The 20,000-nt window shown below is 41.4% G+C and overlaps 1 protein-coding gene across 2 annotated transcripts in view; it reads left to right on the top strand.

The window, feature by feature from the left end:
• vav3 (vav guanine nucleotide exchange factor 3) overlaps positions 1-20,000 on the top strand; it is a 103,625-nt gene that overhangs the window by 20,926 nt on the left and 62,699 nt on the right. For both annotated transcript variants that reach the window (XR_014534248.1, XM_083545720.1), the window contains exon 2: positions 3,907-4,023. Coding sequence is in view for 1 of the 2 variants with exons in the window: in XM_083545720.1 (XP_083401846.1) it covers positions 3,907-4,023 (117 nt within the window). In the remaining variant the exon portion in view is untranslated. The remainder of the gene's footprint in view (positions 1-3,906; positions 4,024-20,000) is intronic.

Genomic DNA, 20,000 nt, shown 5'->3' with positions numbered 1-20,000 from the left:
GGCCATTGTGGTGAGGTGAGGAGTCCTGGGGTGCAGTCAGTGTTCACATTCATCCCAAAGGTGTTCAGTAAAGTTGAGATCAGAGCTCTAGAGCGGGAGATCTTCCAATCCAACCCATGAAAAGCACATCTTCATGGAGCTGGCTTTGTGTACAGGTTTGTGTTTCCTAGTTCAAGTGAAGGGAAAATTCAATGCCCAAAGACATCATGTGTAATTTATATGTGCCTCTAACAGTTCGGAAAATAATCATACATTGGTGGAAAAGTCAGGTGTCCCCATACTTTTGGAAAATGTAGTGTATTCAAATATTTTTAATTGCAAGAAGCTGTGAGCTGTGAGTGTTGTAACATTCAGGGCATAGCAAGAGTTTCACAGAGACAGTCACAGAGAGAGAAAAAACAAGCCACTTCCTGACAAGTTGCCTAAGATAGACACCAGTGTGTAACTCTAAACTACACAGGAAGCTGGCTTTTGATTTGAAGGGGCAGATAATAATGATAATAATAATAATAATAATAATAATAATAATAATAATAATAAGCTAATTGCTAAATCATTAAAACAGTAATATTTTACACAGTATAGAAACACATACTAAAAAAACACAACATTTTGTTTGTTCCCTTTTAGTTCATTTGTGGTTTAGTACATCAGTGCAGTAGAAAAGTGTAAGGGTTACGTAACCCTAACCAGAGTGCAAAAAAATCCTTTAACCAGCCAATAAAACTAACAAAAAAAACACAACTTACTTTTTTTTTTTTTTTTACAATTGCGTTTTTCTTTTTATTTGTTGGGGGGTGTTTTAATTAATTAAGTTTTAATTAAGACATAAATTGACCAATTGGGATTTAGAATTAGAATAATGTTTAAACCTACAAAAACAAAAATGTGTATTTATTTTTTTTTGCGGTGTATATATATATATATATTATAGCTGTCAATCGATTAAAATATAAATCAAATAAAATAAAATATAATTAAAACATAATAATTGTCATTAACTTGTTAATCGCAACTTAATCGCACATTTTTTGTCTGTTCTTAATGTACCTTAAATTAATACTTTTCGAAGGTGTTTAATACTCTAATCAACATACGCATAGACAAATATTGATTCTTTATGCAAATGTATGTTAATTATTTGTGAAACCAACTTAACATGAAAACAAAATATTTTTTTTATAAATGTTTCATAGTAATTATGGTGTTTTAAATTAGGTAAATCGTCAGGACACCAAACGGAACTTTTGCTTATGTTTCCACACGGACGGATTTAATTGACGGATGTGCTCATAACGGATTTTGGTGCTCGATTTGTGACTTGGCGAAGCGGTAAAACACGTTTAGTGATTAAAAACACATTTTCGGTGGAGTTTTTTTTTTTAATCTGAATAAAGGACGTCTTAAATAAATGTGTTGCGTTAAAGATTTTATTTTCGCCTCTTTTATATTTATTTATTTAGATTTTCAATAAAAATGGTGACAGAAATGCGCGCTGCATCAATCGCGTGTTAATCAAATTTGTGCAGTTAAAGTGAATTTGCGTTGACATGTTATAGTTTTGACAGCCCTAATAATATTATATTATATATTTTGATATCTAATTAATCATTGTATATTATTTTTATTAAAATAATTTATTCATATTTATTTAAAAAATAATTACTTTTTTTTTTTTTCATTTTCTGTAGTTTCTCCGCAATTCAGTTCATGAAGATAAACTCTGAGAACTTGTGTGTGTAGAGGAAAAGGAAGAGCGTTATACAGGAATCTAACAGTAAGCCATTTAGATTATTATCAGAAAACACACTTCCTGATGTTTATCTCTCCTACAGAAGCTGTTTATGTCCATTCCTGTAATATTTCTCTGTCAGTTCCAGTGAAAGAGAAGAAGTATGTAAAAATAGGGGAGGAGTGTTAAAGTATAGACAGTTAGTTCTCAGTGAAGCAGAAGGAGTGAGTTTTTAGTGAAGGAGAAGGAGTGAGGTCTCAGTAAATGAGAAGGTGTGAGTTCTCAGTGAAAAAGGGGGGTTGAGTTCTCTGTGAAGGAGAAGGAGTGAGTTCTCAGTAAAGGAGAAGGTGTGAGTTCTCAGTGAAAAAGGAGGGTTGCGTTCTCTGTGAAGGAGAAGCGGTCATTTAGAGCAACACCTTTTTTTTTTTGCAAAATGGGCGTGGCCTTTCAAAGGAGGTGTGACTTTTCAGTAAAAGTATTTCATTTAAAAAAAAAAAGTTTTATATCATGAAGGAGGTGTAAATTTTCCACTAAAAGTGTTTTTCTCTGAAATCATTGTGGCCTTTCGAAATGATTAGGGTTTTCTATGTAATAAACTCGGACAGTAAGTGTGACAAATGGGCGTGGTCTCGTGCATGCTGAACAGTAAGTAATTAATCCCATCAGTTATAGCCAATGTATTCGGTTGGCCACGCCCCTTGTTTTATAATATGTACTATTAGCAGGAAATATAGCTAGAGATGAGCTCAAGTCTGTCTGCTATGGGTGTGTGTGTGTGTGTGTGTGTGTGTGTGTGTGTGTGTGTGTGTGTGTGTGTGTGTATGTATGTGTGTGTGGGTGTACAAATGAAATTATATCCCAAATCATCATATTACTCATGGTGCACACCACAATGTAATCTATTTACATGATCTATTCCTTTTGCGCTGATATTTGTTATTATGAGATCTGGCACTGATCGAATATTCAGCCTCAGATCAGATCAGTACAAAATAGTAGCATATATGTTAAAATCTTACTAAAGTCAGGTACTGATGTAGGTGAGGTGGAGTCAGTGTTCACATTTATCCCAATTGGGTTGGAGCTCTATACCTGGAAATGTTTCTCTCCAACCCTATGTAAAGCGTATCTTCATAGAGCTGGGCTTGTGCATAGGGGCATTGTCCATTGTGCACAGGGGACAATATAATACTACCCAATACAAAGACGTCCTATAAAAGTGTACACCACCAACTTTATGAGAGCAGTTTGGAGAAGAACCACGTATGGCTGGAAAAGTCAGGCGTCCCAATACTTTTATTCATATCGTATAAATGTGAAACAGGATCAAGTACAGCAAAGAAGAAATGTGGAGCAATATCACTTTATTCCCTATCCAGGTGCCCAAAATCCAATCCAATATTATATCTGTTGAGTTTTTTTTCGAAGCAGTTCACGTGTAAATTCTTTCACACGTGAGAAATGAGATTGATGGTATAATAAAGGGTATAATGTATAAACACTAAGAAGCCAATCATGTAAAACACAATCAAATCTTTTTACATGTAAACTTGAGTATATGTTAACTGATATAAAGTCATGCTCCCCATTTTGTCCGATAATGTCCGATACCGCTCGTAGTGGGTATCGGACCGACGCCATCTCTAAATTAGGTGTCACGTTTTTTGTTCTGATGGTATCAAAAACCCGGTAATGAACCTTTGTCGTTCAATCATCTCTAGCGCAACACGCTTCACTTCTCATTTGTGCAAAAGCAAATGCAGCTTTATCAGTCTCTTGGGTCCACCCACTTCCTTCTGTTTAAATCTCAGCCTAAAATAATATAGAATATGTAGAAATGTAAATAAGTATATATATATATATATATATATATATATATATATATATATATATATATATATATATATATATATATATATATATATATATATACTGTGTGTGTGTGTGTGTGTGTGTGTGTGTGTGTGTGTGTGTGTGTGTGTGTGTCTGTGTGCTTTATGGGTCACCTATTAGGTTCAGACTGTCAGTTGATTTCAGGGAACATTTTGTAGATCTGATCTTTCCCCAGAACTTCATTTATTTCATACCACATTCATTCTGAAACCTTTGATCACACAAACTGTTCTTGTTATCCAAAAACGGAAATAACCATGGTTCTTTTCGTATGTTTGCAGTTCCTGTGCCTGAAGAACATCCGAACGTTTCTGAGCGCGTGCTGCGAAGTGTTCGGCATGAAGAAGAGCGAGCTGTTCGAGGCCTTCGACCTGTTTGACCTGCGTGACTTCGGCAAGGTAGGCCTCGTTCCACTCGTAAAAACGTTGTTTAGGTCTTCATAGACTCACAACTACAGAGTTTATTCTCTATTCATTACACCACAAGAATCCCCTGTTCTTCTCAGTTGTGATCACAGTACATCCCATTCCACACGCAGTGTCTGTTCGCTCTGATAATAAGCTCTACTCTGCTGGGAAGATGTTTCACTACATTATGGAGCAACTAGGTGAGGAGGCCAGTGGTGTGGTCATCGTTCCAGTTCATCCCAAATGTGTTCAGTAGGGTAAGAGCTCTATAGCGGGAGATCTTCCACACACATCTAACCCATGTAAAGTATATCTTGATGGAGCTGGCTTTGTGCACAGGGTCATGATGGAACAGGTTTAGGTCTCCTATCTCAAGTGAAGGGAAAATTCCATGGCCAGAGGCGTCCTATACAATTATGTGGGAACAATTTGGAGGAACCGCATGTGGATGGAAAAGTCAGGTGTCCCAGTACCTTTGGTCATATAGTGTAAACATCATGGTGAATGCTGGGTTGTGATTGGCTGGAGGATGTTCAGGTGTGAGTTTAATACAGGCAGTTCTAAATGAATGTGCTCACAGCTGTAACCATAGCAACATCCAGGTTCAGGTCCATCCAGAGTGAGACCGCTATCTTAGATGTTTCCTTATGACCTTACTGAGCTCCATGGAGGAGGTCTGCATGTGATGGAACTTATGGTGAATTTGGTGATTTTGGTCAATAAGTCGAGGCAGGAGATGAATTTAAAGATGAACTGGAGAAGAAAATGAGACCTAAAAGGAGAATCAGCACGAGGAGTTTCCTCCAACAGCTTCATTACCTATCGATATTTCTTTATTAAACAAGTATGTAATCCACTTTACAGCTGTGATTGGGCGCAGCAGGGTTTTAGCTTCGTCTCGTAAAGGGTTAAATAAAGACACGGTGTATAAGACGGCAGACACTGTGCCTCGTCATCTCTCCTCCGTCTGAAACAACAAGCTGTAAAAGCCTCACAGCCGCTCAGGAGAACTCGCTTTATTTAACGAGTGGAACCTCCTACGCTGCTCTGGCCTCATTTCACACAGTCAACGTTGGCAAAGTTCAACTCTTGTCACCACACACACATACACACACACACACACACACACACACACACACAAATGCAAGTGTGCAGTATTTCTTCCTGACTGAGCAAAATCACATCACATTCGTGTCGATAATCACTTATAATTTACCCACTATATGACCCCAAAAGTATTGGGACACCCGTTTTTCCAGCCATGTCTCGTTTCTCCCCAAATTTGTCTCCACAAAATGTAGGAGTTAGGAGGTGTTTATAGATCTTCTGAGCACTTCAGAGATGTTCAAAGACCAGCAGTGATGTTCAGAGATCTTCTAAGCTCATCAGAGATGTTCAGAGACGCACAATATGGCCCAAAAGTATTGGGGCACACGATTTTTGGGACACCAAGACATATCTCATTCCTCCAGAACTGGAGGCACAGAATCAGTAAAATACGAGTATGACGTTTTCCTTTTATTTCATCTAGTTGCTTAGTAACTTCCTGGATCTTTAGGCTGTTCTTGTGGAACCATCCTCAGCTGCACAGAGTATTTACAATTAAAGAGATCTCCATCCAGATGCAGGGGGGGCTGGGATGATTCGGGTAGATCCAACGAGAAGAAAGGTACAGGAACACTGGAGCGAGAGGATAGGGAGAGAGAGAGATGGGTCTCCTGGAGGTGTTCAGAGATCTTAGCTCATCCAAAATGTTCAGAGACCAACAGAAATGTTGAGAGAAGTTAGGAAGTGTTTAGCTATCTCCTGAGCTCTTTAAATATGTTAAGAGACGTTAGGAGGTATTTAAAGATCTTCTGAACTTTTCAGAGATGTTTAGAGATGTAAGATGTTAAGTGATCTTCAAAGCTCTTTAGAGATGTTCAGAGGCCAGTAGAGATGTTCATGAATGTTAAGAAAATTGTGGAGGTGTAAAGAGAACCTCTGAGCTCTTCAGTAAGGTTTAGAGATTCAAAGAGAACTAAGGAGGTGTTCATAAATCTTCTGAGCTCTTCAGAAATTATTAGAAACCAGCAGAGTTATTTACAGATGTTAAGAGAAGTTAGGAGGTGTATAGAGTTCCCTTTCAGGAACTCGAGCGGCATCGGAACGCTTTGGGAACGCGACTGCATTGCCCATGCTCTAAATAATGAGTCTCATCAGTCAAAATTGAAGGCAGGCTGTCACTGGCGGGGTGACGTCACGACAAGGGCGTATGAAGCGCACCTGGAGAGAAGACTGCTTCAGCTTCTTCAGTTTTGTTCACGAAGCGCTCTGTGTGAAATGTAATGTTTGTCTGTCTGTTTGTCAAAAAGAAAAAAATTAAGGCATTTGACCTGTTAGCCTTCGACACAGATTTTGGGACTCACAGCTGAAATGCCCTATTTAACTTTAAATGTTAACAGTTCCTGATAAAAAAAAGGAATGGGTTAAAGCCACATGTCTCATGAGTTTATATTTTACATTTATTAAAGATTTTCATAAAAAATTCCTACAAACATTTATCTGATCCTTTTCTCCCTCCCTTTGTTTGAGACCCACCTGCTAAACTCAGGTGATCATTCATACTCTATTCATACAGTCTGCATATTAATGAACTGCTGACCATTTGGATATTGATGTTGATTTGGCATTCATATTGATGACCAGGTAGCCAGACAAGATATGGTTTTACAGCCATGGCCATTCATATTGATGTCTGGCCATTCCAATCTCAACAATACACACACACACACACACACACACACACACACACACACACACACACACACACACACACACACACACACACACACAGCTGTAGATCTCCAAGTCTCTGTTGTTACTCTGCTTGATTGTCCATTTTTTCCCTTGTTTTCTTTGTTTTTTTTGTAAGCAAAGTCCAGTTAGCACGAGCTATAAACAGCTGTTTGTGTTGACCTGAGAGCTGCATCACTTTCTGGTTTGTCACTGCACGTGCTGCTTCGACCACTAAAAGTTTATAAAGAATAATAAAACTTAGATTCACACACGTGGAGAATAAAATCCTCCCATATATCGTTAGAATCCTGCACTTATTGGCTACATTGTCCATCAGTCCATCAGTTTCCATAATGCTACTGGCTGAAAAGAAAAGGTTTGAAATGATAGGCGGCGAATAAAAAAACATGAGACACCTGCAGAGAGAGTAGAGACTCAACCCAAGATTTCTCCTCTTTTACTTTTATTTTTTTTTTTTTTTGTGGTCTCAAGCGTTTTGTAACACTATATTCTAACATCCATATTAATTTTTTACCACTAAGATTTTACCACCAAGTTCTGTGACGTAAACAAAGGAATAAACATCTAAATTACAACACTATTGTTTGGTTGGAGGATAAATGCTTTACAGCATGTTGCTAACTGGACCCTTATCTTTCCTAATAAACCGGGATTAGCAGCAGTGGATGTGTTTGTTTATGCATGTTGTTTGTGTGTACTGCTTATACACATTCAGCAAATACATTCGTTATACGTTTTCCATTGAAAAATAGTGATCTGAAATTGCTACTTCAGACTTAGAGCTTTAGAATGATGTATAGTTAGTCATGGTAACTCTTCTCCCTATTTATCTCCCTATCCTCACTTCATTTCGGGAAGGGATACACACTGCCTGTGCATGGCTTGTTTTTTGGAGCGGAGCATGCGATTTCGGCTCTCGAGTAGAGGTTCGAGGAGAACGCCCCCCACTCGTTGCGGTTCCGATCCCGCTCTAGCTGAGGCGGAGCGGCACTCGGGTTCCTGGGGTTCGCTTATGGATCTCGCAGAAGGTTTGATGACGGATTTGTCCCTTACTACTTCCTCTGCTTGGTCCGACTTTCGTTCGGCTTCGGAGGCACGCCGCTTGGTGATGACTCCTTCGGTATTTGACAGGGTGCAGGAGTCCAAGAGACAATCTGCGGCGTTCTAACGGTATCTCCCGCACCGCTTTTCTTGGTGCCCGTTTCCCCCAGCCCCTTCAGGGACCTGGTTTGTTAACCCTGCCACGAAATGTGCTTCTGGGCACTGCCCTGGCTCTGGACACACCGGAGGTCAGTCTGGAGAGAGTGATACTCTTAAGGGAGAACCTGGCAGCCTGGAGGGCTTTGCCAGATGTGTCCCAATGGGTTGTGCGTACTGTAGAGCGAGGCTACGTGATTTAGTTCGGGTCTCGCCCACCCCGGTTCAACAGGCTTTCTCTTACTCTGGTGAGAAGCAAGCAGGGTCTGGTCCTGGAACGAGAAGAAGATACTCTCCTGAGAAAGGAGGTCATCGAGGTGTTCCCTTCATCAGACAGAATGTCTGGGCTCTACAGCCGGTACTTCATAGTTCCCAAGAAGGATGGTGGGTTGCGTCCCATCCTAGATCTATGCCAGCTGAACCGCTCTTTGATGAGGCTCCGGTTCAGGGTGCTGACCCTCAAGCAAGTCATGTCTCAGATTAGATCTGAGGATTGGTTTGTCACAGTAGATCTAAAGGATGTGTACTTTTATGTACCCATCCTCCCTTCTCACAGGAAGTTCCTTGAGTTTTGCTTCTGGGGTCAAAGCATTCCAATATCGGGTTCTTCTATTCGGCCTTGCCCTGTCACCACGCACTTTCACAAATTGTGTCGATACAGCTCTGGCTCCCCTGAAACTTCAGGGCATTCTTATCCTCAATTATATTGACGATTGGTTGATATTAGCTCAATCAGAGCAGTTCGCGGTTCGGCATCGAGATGTCGTTCTCGCTCACGTAAAGGAGCTGGGGTTTCGGCTGAATACCGGGAAGAGTGTGCTTTATCTGTCACAGAGAACCATCTAGGCGTCATATGGGATTCGACGACTATGCACATGTAGTTTTCCCCTGCCCGCATAGTGTCCATCCTCACTGCGTTCAGGAAGGTCAGAGAAGGGCAGTCACTCACTGTCAAGCAGTTTAGTTGACTGCTCTGGCTCATTGCAGCAGCATCCAGTGTCATTCCACTTGGCTTTCTGTACATGAGACAGTGGTGGCCCAGAGCCCGGGGGGTTCTCTTGGAAGAGCAAGTCCCTCTGCATGATCAAGATCACACTGGGATGCCTACGTGCCTTAGATGCGTGGAGAGATACAGGGTTCCTACTCCAGTGCCCAGTTTTGAGATTTAACAGTCGTCGCATTATGCTTACAAGGGATGCATCCCTCATTGAATGGGGAGCAGTCATTAGTGGCTGGAGAGGTCTATGAGACAGTGTCCATCTGAGGTGGCACATCAATTACCTAGAAATGCTGGCTGTGCTTCTGGCTTTGAAGCACTTCCTTCTGGATCTCAGAGGCCATCATGTGTTGGTCCGCTTGGACAACACCTCGGTGGTCTCGTATATCAAGGTGGTGGAGCATTTTTTGGAGATTGTGGCAAAAGCCCTATGGTTCTCCCTATATCCACCAGCCCTGTTGGGACTGGATGCTGTGGCGCAACCGTGGCAGAGGCTGCATCTTGACGCCTTCCCCCGTTGCGCATCTTTTGCGGGTTTTGGAGAGAATTCCCCGGGATGGAGTCCGTTTCCTTCTGGTAGCCCTGAGAGGTAAACCTCTTCAGAGATGTTCAGAAATGTTAAGAAAAGTTAGGAGGTGTTCTACATGGTCAGAGAACAGCAGAGATGTTTAGAGATGTTCATCCTGGCTGGTTCTGATTGCCTGCCTCAGTGTTCTTCAGCCCCCACACATATTTTGAAATGACAAAGTGTCTAAAGTGGTTGGCGGCAGTGGCAAAAGTACACACATTCTTTACTCCAGTAGAAGTACATATACTCATGTATTAAAAGACTCTGGTAAAAGTTAAAGTTCTGACTACACATTTTCACTCAAGGTAAAGTAAAGAAGTTTGGGCTCTGACATGTACTTAAGCAAAAAGTAGTCATTATTACTAACTGTTTTAGTGTCATGCTGGTAACTGAACCTCACATCATATTAATATATTAATACAAAAAAGAATTCAAAATGTTGTTACTTAATGAATGTATCCAGACTGAACATCCACTATAAAGAGCACAAGCAGAGAAAAGATGATGATGATCAGGTGATCAGAAATGTCTCTGTTCTCAGTAATGTTTACATCACTGACTCCCTCTGTCTCATCCATGTTAAACCCCAGACTTTTTATTGCCTTCTGACTTGCTTATTGTGAGCTTCATAAACTAGTCTATGTCTGTGGTGTGTGAGAGACAGGAAATGATACACCAATCTTCTTCTTCTTCTTCTTCTTCTTCTTCTTCTTCTTCTTCTTCTTCTTCTTCTTCTTCTTTCAGCTGCTATTAGGGGTCACCACAGTGGATCCATCTTTATACTTCTCTGTCCTCTACATCTGCCTCTTTCAAACCAACTACTGTACCTGCATGTCTTCCTTTATCACATCTATAAACCTCCTTGGTCTTCCTCTTTTCCTCCTTCTTGGTGGCTCCACCCTCAGCATTTTTCTACCGCTATAATTTTGTCTATCCTCGTCACTCCCAACGAAAACCTCAACATCTTCAGCTCTGCTACCTCCAGCTCCACCCTCTGTCTTTTACTCAATGCCACTGTCTCTAAACCATACAACATCACAGGTCTCACCACAGTTCTATAAACTTTCTCTTTCACTCTCGCAGATACACTATCACAAATCACTCCTGGTATCACTCTTCTCCACCCACTTCACTCTGCCTGCTTTTCACTTCTCTAACGCACTCTCCATTACTTTGCACTGTTGACCCCAGGTACCTGAACTCCTCCACCTTCTCCAACTCTTCTCCCTGCAACCGTACCACTCCACTGCCCTCCCTCTCATTCACACACATGTACTCTGTCTTACTCCTACTGACTTTCATTCCCCTTCTCCCCAGCACGTACCTCCACCTCTCCAGGCTCTTCTCCACCTGCTCCCCACTCTCACCACAAATAACAATATTATCCGCAAACATCATAGTCTACAGAGACTTCTGTCTGACCTTGTTCTTCAACCTGTAAATCACTACTGCAAACAGGAAAGGGCTCAGAGCCGATACTTGATGCAGTCCAACCTCCACCTTGAACCAGTCTGTTGTTCCTACTGCACACTTCACTGCTGTCACAATGTCCTCATACATGTCCTGCACCACCCTCACATACTTCTCTGACACACCTGACTTCCTCATACAATACCACAACACCTCTCTCCACCCTGTCGTACACTTTCTCTAAATCCACAAACACACAATGCAATTCCTTCTGACCTCCGTTACACTTCTCCATCAACATCCTCAAAGCAAATAATGCATCTGTGGTGCTCTTCCTCGGCATGAAACCATACTGCTGCTCACAGATGGTCATCTCTTCTCTCAGCCTGGCTTCCACTACTTTTTCCCATAACTTCATGGTGTGACTGATCAACTTTATACCCCTGTAGTAACTGCAGGTCTGCACATCTCCCTTATTCTTAAAGATCAGTAACAGCACACTCCTCCATTCCTCAGGCATCCTCTCACCTTCCAAAATCTTGTTAAACAATCTGGTCAAAAACCCCACTGCAGCTCTCCTAAAATCTCCATGCTTCTGGAGATTCAACTGGTCCAACTGACTTTTCATCCTCTTCATAGCTGCTCTCACTTCCTCCTTACTAATCCTATCCACTTCCTGCTTTACCATCTCCATATCATCCAACTCATCTCTCTCTCATTTTCTTCATTCATCAGCTGCTTAAAATACTCCCTCCATCTTCTCAACACACTCTTCTCACAATTCAACACATTTCCATCTCCATTCTTTATTGCTCTAACTTGCAGCACATCCTTCCCAGCTCGGTCCCTCTGTCTGGCCAATTGCTACAAATCCTTTTCTCATTTTTTAGTGTCCATCTTCACATACAGCTCCTCATATGCCGTTGCAGGAAATGGTACAAAGTAAAAAGTAAAAAGTTGTCTAAAAAAAGATATTGTGAAGTAAAATACTGATACCAGAAAAATCTACTTCTGGTGGTTGTGGTAACTCAGTGGTTAAGATGTTGGACTTGATCAGAAGGTGATGAGCCCATATCCCTGTGATTGCTTGGCCTCCTGAGCAAAGTTTATGAGATAATTGTTATTGGAGAAGGGAATCAGCCTTGTGTGGATGGAGGCTCCTCGGTAATGTGTATATCTCAGTGCATATGGATATATAATTAGTAATAATCTACACTGTCTGGTCCTTATAATGTGTTTCCTCCCACACACACTGATCTACACACACTAAAGAAATGTAGACGGAAGCCTTGAAGGAAGCAGTTGGATGTTTCCACTGCACTTCAGTTCAGCCATTTGTCCATTATTATTTATTACAAGTATTATTTATTAAAAGATCTTGTACTATTTTCATCACCACACACACCACATGTTTAATATCATCACACACTGCATGAACACATTCAGGATTAATGGCTTGACAGCAGGTTGCTGTAAAGAGAAAAGAATGGCTTGTTAACAAAGAAAAACTAGACTTTTTATTCTGAGACCATGCTGAGACTACAGAACATGCTGAGGTCCCGCTGTAATCACACCCTGCTGACTGTGATTTGTCTGAAAGACTAAGGCTACAGTCATGGTTTTTAGTCAGGTTTAGAGTCTTTTAGAAACCTAAAGAGACATTCTGAGAATTCAGCAGAAATGTTTGGAGATATTTAGAGAAGTTTTAGAGATGTTCAGAGCTCTTTAGATATCTTCAGAGAACAGTAGATACCAGCAGAAATGTTTAGAGATATTTAGAGAGGTTTTAGAGCTGTTCAGAGATGTTCAGAGCTCTTTAAAGATCTTTAGAAACGAGCAGAAATGTTTAGAGATATTTAGAGAAGTTTTAGAGGTGTTAAGAGCTCTTTATAGATCTTCAGAAACCAGCAGAGATGTTTGGAAAAGTTTACAGCCATTTATTGTTGTTCAGAGTTGTTCAGAAATGTTCCTAGAAATGTTCATAAATGTTCAGAGATGTTTTGTGTTAATAGGAAAATACTCAATGTTTGTAAAAAAGGTACGAACATAACATAAAAATACCAGCAGATGTCCTTGGTTCTCTGTGTGTGTGTGTGTGTGTGTGTGTGTGTGTGTGTGTGTGAGCTCTGTGATGACCCTTCCCCTCATGTAGATGTGTGATCTCTGTGGTCTCCGCTCACTAAACAGTTTAAAAACTTAAAACAGTATTGAGAAACAAGTCACACCATCACCAAAGCAACAAGTGACAATCTAGTTGTGCACTTGGACACGTTGGTCACAAAGAACACATACAAACTCGAAATAGATTGTAGGAGAATGAAGCTGAGAAATCATTGGTATGGTAGGTTTCTCAGCTCTCTGAGAGCTTTACTCTTTATGGAATTTTAGGTCATGTTTTGAGAAGTTAGGAGGAGCAAGGTGGTGTTCTGAGATCTTCAGAAATTTTATGAGATATTAAGTTGTCTTCTGAGTATGTCCGAGATGTTCAGAAATGTTTGGAAGGGATGCTTGGCAGTATTCTAAGATGTCAGGAGAAATTAGGCGGTGTTCTGAGATCATCAGGAATCTTTTGAGACAATAGTATATGTTCTGAGAAAGTTCAGAGATGTTTGGAAACTTTTAGAGATCTTCAGAGATGTTCTAGCAATGTTCATAGATCACCATTGGTGTATAAAGGCAAATGGAGTGCTTCAGAGATTTCACAGATATTTGGAGGCATTTCGGAGATGTTCTGAGATGTTAGGAGGAGTTAGGTGGTGTTCTAAGATCTTCAGAGATCCAAAAAGGTTAGGACTAGGTCTAGACTTTTCACTGTTTAAAAACATTGTCATGAAACAAAAAACACAACAAAGCACACCCAGAACTGTTGAGCAGCTACAATTCTGTATCAGACACGTATTAGACAGCATTCCTCTCCTAATACTTCAGCAACATTTCTCCTCAGTTCCCTGGTGTATATGGACAGAAGACCCGATGCTACACAGGGGTAAACATGTCCCTGTCCCAACTTTTTTTCACGTGTTGGTTGGTTTGTTCTTCACACAAGGCTCAGATGTTGCACATGAAGCATGGGCGTTCACTCACAGCATTCATGTGACTTCTGCCTCAGCATATTGGAGAAAAGTGCTGATGTGTGATCAGTGGAGGTGACTCGAAATATCACATGCGCTTTGTTCCTCAATTATTGCGTAGTAATGATGATTAAATGACAATTTTTTTTTCTGTCTGCAGTTTGTGAAGATTTTCTGGAAAGATAAATTCCACTAAATTTTAGAGTGTGTTTGTGAAGATCCAGCTACAAGGGTGTTAGTAAAGGCAGGTACTGATGTAGGTGAGGTGAGGAGGCCCGGGTGCAGTTAGCATTCACATTTATCCTCAGTAGGGTTGGAGCTTTATAGCAGGAGATCTTCCAGCCCAACCCATGCAAAGCAGATCTTCATGGAGCTGGCCCTGTGACAGGGGCATTGTGATGCTAAAACAGTTTTGGGTCTCCTAGTTCAAAAGAAGGGAACATTTCATGCTCCCACATCTAAAGATACCCTATACAACTTTATGCCTCAGAGTTTGTGGGAACATTTTTGGAAAAAGCACATCTGGTCAGGTGTCCCAATACTTTTGGCAGTAGTGTGTAGATTCATCAACCAATGTCCTGGTCTGAAATTAAAGCTTAGCTAAATGTGTGTGTGTGTGTGTGTGTGTGTGTGTGTGTGTGTGTGTGTGTGTGTGTGTGTATGTGTGTATGTGTGTATGTGTGTATGTGTGTGTGTGTGTATGTGTGTGTATGTATGTGTGTGTGTGTGTGTGTGTGTGTGTGTGTGTGTGTGTGTGTGTGTGTGCTTCCTGACCTGGGACATCTGCGGTCTGAGGTTGATCTCCTTCAGGTTGATAGTACTTAGTAATGCTTATATCTTTTGTAATAATAATACTAATAATTATCATCATCATCATTCACAGTAACTGGTCCTGATACTGCAGCTTTTCCAGTGTTACACACACACACACACACACACACACACACACACACACACACACACACACACACTTCTCCACTTCCTGTTTCCTGCTTTGTCTCTTATTCCCTGTAGACTAACATAAGAGCGATTAAACTACTGCTTCCTGCACACACAGCGGCATCAGGGAGGTGTGTGTGTGTGTGTGTGTGTGTGTGTGTGTGTGTGTGTGTGTTTTAACTTTCTGTAGAAAACAAAATAAAAAATGTGTTACTGAGCAAGAAAAGTGTATGCAATGCCACGTGAACATCAGTAAACTGTGTGATTCTGTTTCTTCATTACATTATTGTAAATACATATTCTTACATTCTGATGAGTCATTTGATAATAAGCGGAAAAATGGAGATGAATGGAGCTGAATAGAGCTAAATGGAGCTGAATAGAGATGCATGGAGATGAATAGAGCTGAAAAGAGATTAATATAGATGAATAGAGATTAATGGAGATGAATGAGCTGAAAAGAGCTGAATATAGATGAAAAGAGATGAATAGAGATGAATAGAGATTAATAGACCTGAATAGAGCTGTATAGAGATGAACAGAGATTAATAGAGCTGAAAAGAGCTGAATAGAGCTGAATGGAGAAATGTGAGAGTGAACTCGTGGCTTCGAGTAAAATCACTGCGCTTGACAAATCTTTCTATAAAAACAGCAGTAAAATTGAGATGAGGCTCCAAGGCTCAGATCTGAAGAGCTGCCCGGTGTGAGCAGATGGTCCTGATTGACTCGTTCCTCTCCAGCTGAGCACACACACACACACACACACACACACACACACACACACACACACAAACACACACATACACACACACACACACACACACACACACACACACACACAGAGATAAATAAACGAGTGAGAAAGAGAGAGAAATATTATACAACAACTGAAAGATCAATAATCTACAGTTATTCTCGATCCTCTACACACCGTCCTCTATCCTCTACACACTGTCCTCTATCCTCTACACACCGTCCTCTATCCTCTACACACTGTCCTCTATCCTCTACACACTGTCCTCTATCCTCTACACACTGTCCTCTATCCTCTACACACCGTCCTCTATCCTCTACACACTGTCCTCTATCCTCTACACACCGTCCTCTATCCTCTACACACTGTCCTCTATCCTCTACACACTGTCCTCTATCCTCTACACACCGTCCTCTATCCTCTACACACTGTCCTCTATCCTCTACACACTGTCCTCTATCCTCTACACACCGTCCTCTATCCTCTACACACTGTCCTCTATCCTCTACACACCGTCCTCTATCCTCTACACACTGTCCTCTATCCTCTACACACTGTCCTCTATCCTCTACACACCGTCCTCCATCCTCTACACACCGTCCTCTATCCTCTACACACTGTCCTCTATCCTCTACACACCGTCCTCCATCCTCTACACACTGTCCTCTATCCTCTACACACTGTCCTCTATCCTCTACACACCGTCCTCTATCCTCTACACACTGTCCTCTATCCTCTACACACCGTCCTCCATCAAGTCAAGTCAAGTCAAGTTTATTTGTATAGCGCTTTTCACAACAGACATTGTCTCAAAGCAGCTTTACAGAAAACAACAGTGAAGGTGAATGGTGTGCGTCTATCCTCTACACACTGTCCTCTATCCTCTACACACCGTCCTCCATCCTCTACACACTGTCCTCTATCCTCTACACACCGTCCTCTATCCTCTACACACCGTCCTCTATCCTCTACAGACTGTCCTCGATCCTCTACACACCGTCCTCTATCCTCTACACACTGTCCTCTATCCTCTACACACTGTCCTCTATCCTCTACACACCGTCCTCCATCCTCTACACACCGTCCTCCATCCTCTACACACTGTCCTCTATCCTCTACACACCGTCCTCTATCCTCTACAGACTGTCCTCGATCCTCTACACACAGTCCTCTATCCTCTACACACGTCCTCTATCCTCTACACACTGTCCTCTATCCTCTACACACCGTCCTCCATCCTCTACACACTGTCCTCTATCCTCTACACACCGTCCTCTATCCTCTACAGACTGTCCTCGATCCTCTACACACCGTCCTCTATCCTCTACACACTGTCCTCTATCCTCTACACACTGTCCTCTATCCTCTACACACCGTCCTCCATCCTCTACACACTGTCCTCTATCCTCTACACACCGTCCTCTATCCTCTACAGACTGTCCTCGATCCTCTACACACAGTCCTCTATCCTCTACACACTGTCCTCTATCCTCTACACACTGTCCTCTATCCTCTACACACCGTCCTCTATCCTCTACAGACTGTCCTCTATCCATACAGACTGTCCTCCATCCTCTACAGACTGTCCTTCATCCTCTACAGACTGTCCTTTATCCTCTACACACCGTCCTCTATCCTCTACACACCGTCCTCCATCCTCTACAGACTGTCCTTCATCCTCTACACACCGTCCTCCATCCTCTACACACTGTCCTCTGTCCTCTACACACCGTCTTCCGTCCTCTACACACTGTCCTCTATCCTCTACACACCGTCCTCTATCCTCTACACACCGTCCTCTATCCTCTACACACTGTCCTCTATCCTCTACACACCATCCTCTATCCTCTACACACCGTCCTCCATCCTCTACACACCGTCCTCCATCCTCTACACACTGTCCTCCATCCTCTACACACCGTCCTCTATCCTCTACAGACTGTCCTCCATCCTCTACAGACTGTCCTTCATCCTCTACACACCGTCCTCTATCCTCTACAGACTGTCCTCCATCCTCTACAGACTGTCCTTCATCCTCTTCACACCGTCCCCTATCCTCTACACACCGTCCTCTATCCTCTACACACTGTCCTCCATCCTCTACACACCGTCCTCTATCCTCTACAAACTGTCCTCTATCCTCTACACACCGTCCTCCATCCTCTACACACTGTCCTCCATCCTCTTCACACCGTCCTCTATCCTCTACACACTGTCCTCTATCCTCTACACACTGTCCTCCATCCTCTACACACTGTCCCCTATCCTCTACACACCGTCCTCCATCCTCTACACACTGTCCTCTATCCTCTTCACACCGTCCTCCATCCTCTACACACTGTCCCCTATCCTTTACATGCCATCCGACATCCTCTACACACCATCCTCTATCCTCTACACACCGTCCTCGATCCTCTACAAACTGTCCTCCATCCTCTACACAATGTCCTCTATTCTCTACAAACTGTCCTCCATCCTCTACACACTGTCCTCTATTCTCTACAAACTGTCCTCCATCCTCTACAGACTGTCCTCTATTCTCTACAAACTGTCCTCCATCCTCTACAGACTGTCCTCTATTCTCTACACACCGTCCTCTATCCTCTACAAACTGTCCTCTATCCTCTACACACCGTCCTCCATCCTCTACACACTGTCCTCCATCCTCTACACACCGTCCTCTATCCTCTACACACTGTCCTCTATCCTCTACAGACTGTCCTCCATCCTCTACACAATGTCCTCTATTCTCTACAAACTGTCCTCCATCCTCTACACACTGTCCTCTATCCTCTACAGACTGTCCTCCATCCTCTACACACCGTCCTCCATCCTCTACACACCGTCCTCCATCCTCTTCACACCGTCCTCTATCCTCTACACACCGTCCTCTATCCTCTACACACTGTCCTCTATCCTCTACACACCGTCCTCTATCCTCTACACACCGTCCTCTATCCTCTACACACCGTCCTCTATCCTCTACAAACTGTCCATGTGATGTCTCACATGTGTTTATTTGATCCTCTGTGACATTTCACTTATTTGAGCAGATAGTAAGACATGCTTGAACTTCTGCTTGTCTTCTAATTTGTGTGGGATGAGCAGTTTATTATTAAACAGGCTGCTGATTCACCAAGGCGTCATGAGCATGCTGATTATTTACAACCTGTAAGAAAGAGGAAGGGGTGTGTGTGTGTGTGTGTGTGTGTGTGTGTGTGTGTCTCTGTGTGTATGTGTGTGTGTGTGTGTATACAAGTGTTGAGGAAAATGTGGGAGAAAAGTAGCTGTACATGGATATTAAAAATATTGATGCCAAAGTTTTTTTTTTATTTTTTTTTTACATAATAATAATAAAATTTAATAATAAATCTTAAACATTTTGATTGATTTTATATGTATTCAATTTAAATCTTTTTTTATTTTTTTATTTATTATCGGGAGACCACCTTTTTAATTAGTATATTTTCTTTGTTATAAGTATTGTTACAGAGCACTCTGTGTGTGCATGTGTGTGTGTGTGTGTGTGTGTGTGTGTGTTTGTGTTGTGTGAGGTTTAGGTGTGTTAAAGTGGTAATGGTACTGTTTTTAGTTTCTGGTTTTACGGCAAAATTAACAGGAAATCCCAGCCGTTACTGCAGGAAGTAACACACACACACACACACACACACACACACACACACACACAGATATTTATTATCTGATGCCATGTGTGTGTGTGTGTGTGTGTGTGTGTGTGTGTGTGTGTGTGTGTGTGTGTATTGATTTCTATTGATCTATTCACAATCTTTATTTAAATTGAAATGTTCTCTTTCCACTGAGAAATTATTTTTATTATATTCATAAAATTGTTCATTATTATTTTTATATTTTTTTTTGAGAATTGTATTGAAATGTTTTGTACATATAATCATTCATCATATAAATTGTTTTAATATAAATATTGATTTATCCATGTATTTATTTCTTTATTGATTATTTTTGCAATATATAAAGAAAGGTAAAATGTAAAATTAAATTAATAAAATTAATAAATATTCTTGTGATTATAATGAACATATCCCTCGCTTTACTCGCGCCTCCGGTTTATCACGCAACTGTGTTTGCCACTAATTTTTTTATAGCGAATTGTTTTAATGGAGTTTTCTGCTGAAATAATGAAATTAATGAATGAATAATTATTAATTAATAAAGAAGTCGAATGTTAATACGGTACTGTACACATAAAATATC

Source organism: Silurus aristotelis (genome assembly GCF_946808225.1).
Source record: "Silurus aristotelis genome assembly, chromosome: 1".
Taxonomy (NCBI): Eukaryota; Metazoa; Chordata; class Actinopteri; order Siluriformes; family Siluridae; genus Silurus; species Silurus aristotelis.
The sequence above is the reverse complement of the archived record's forward strand: the minus strand, read 5'-3'. Positions and strand labels throughout refer to the sequence as shown.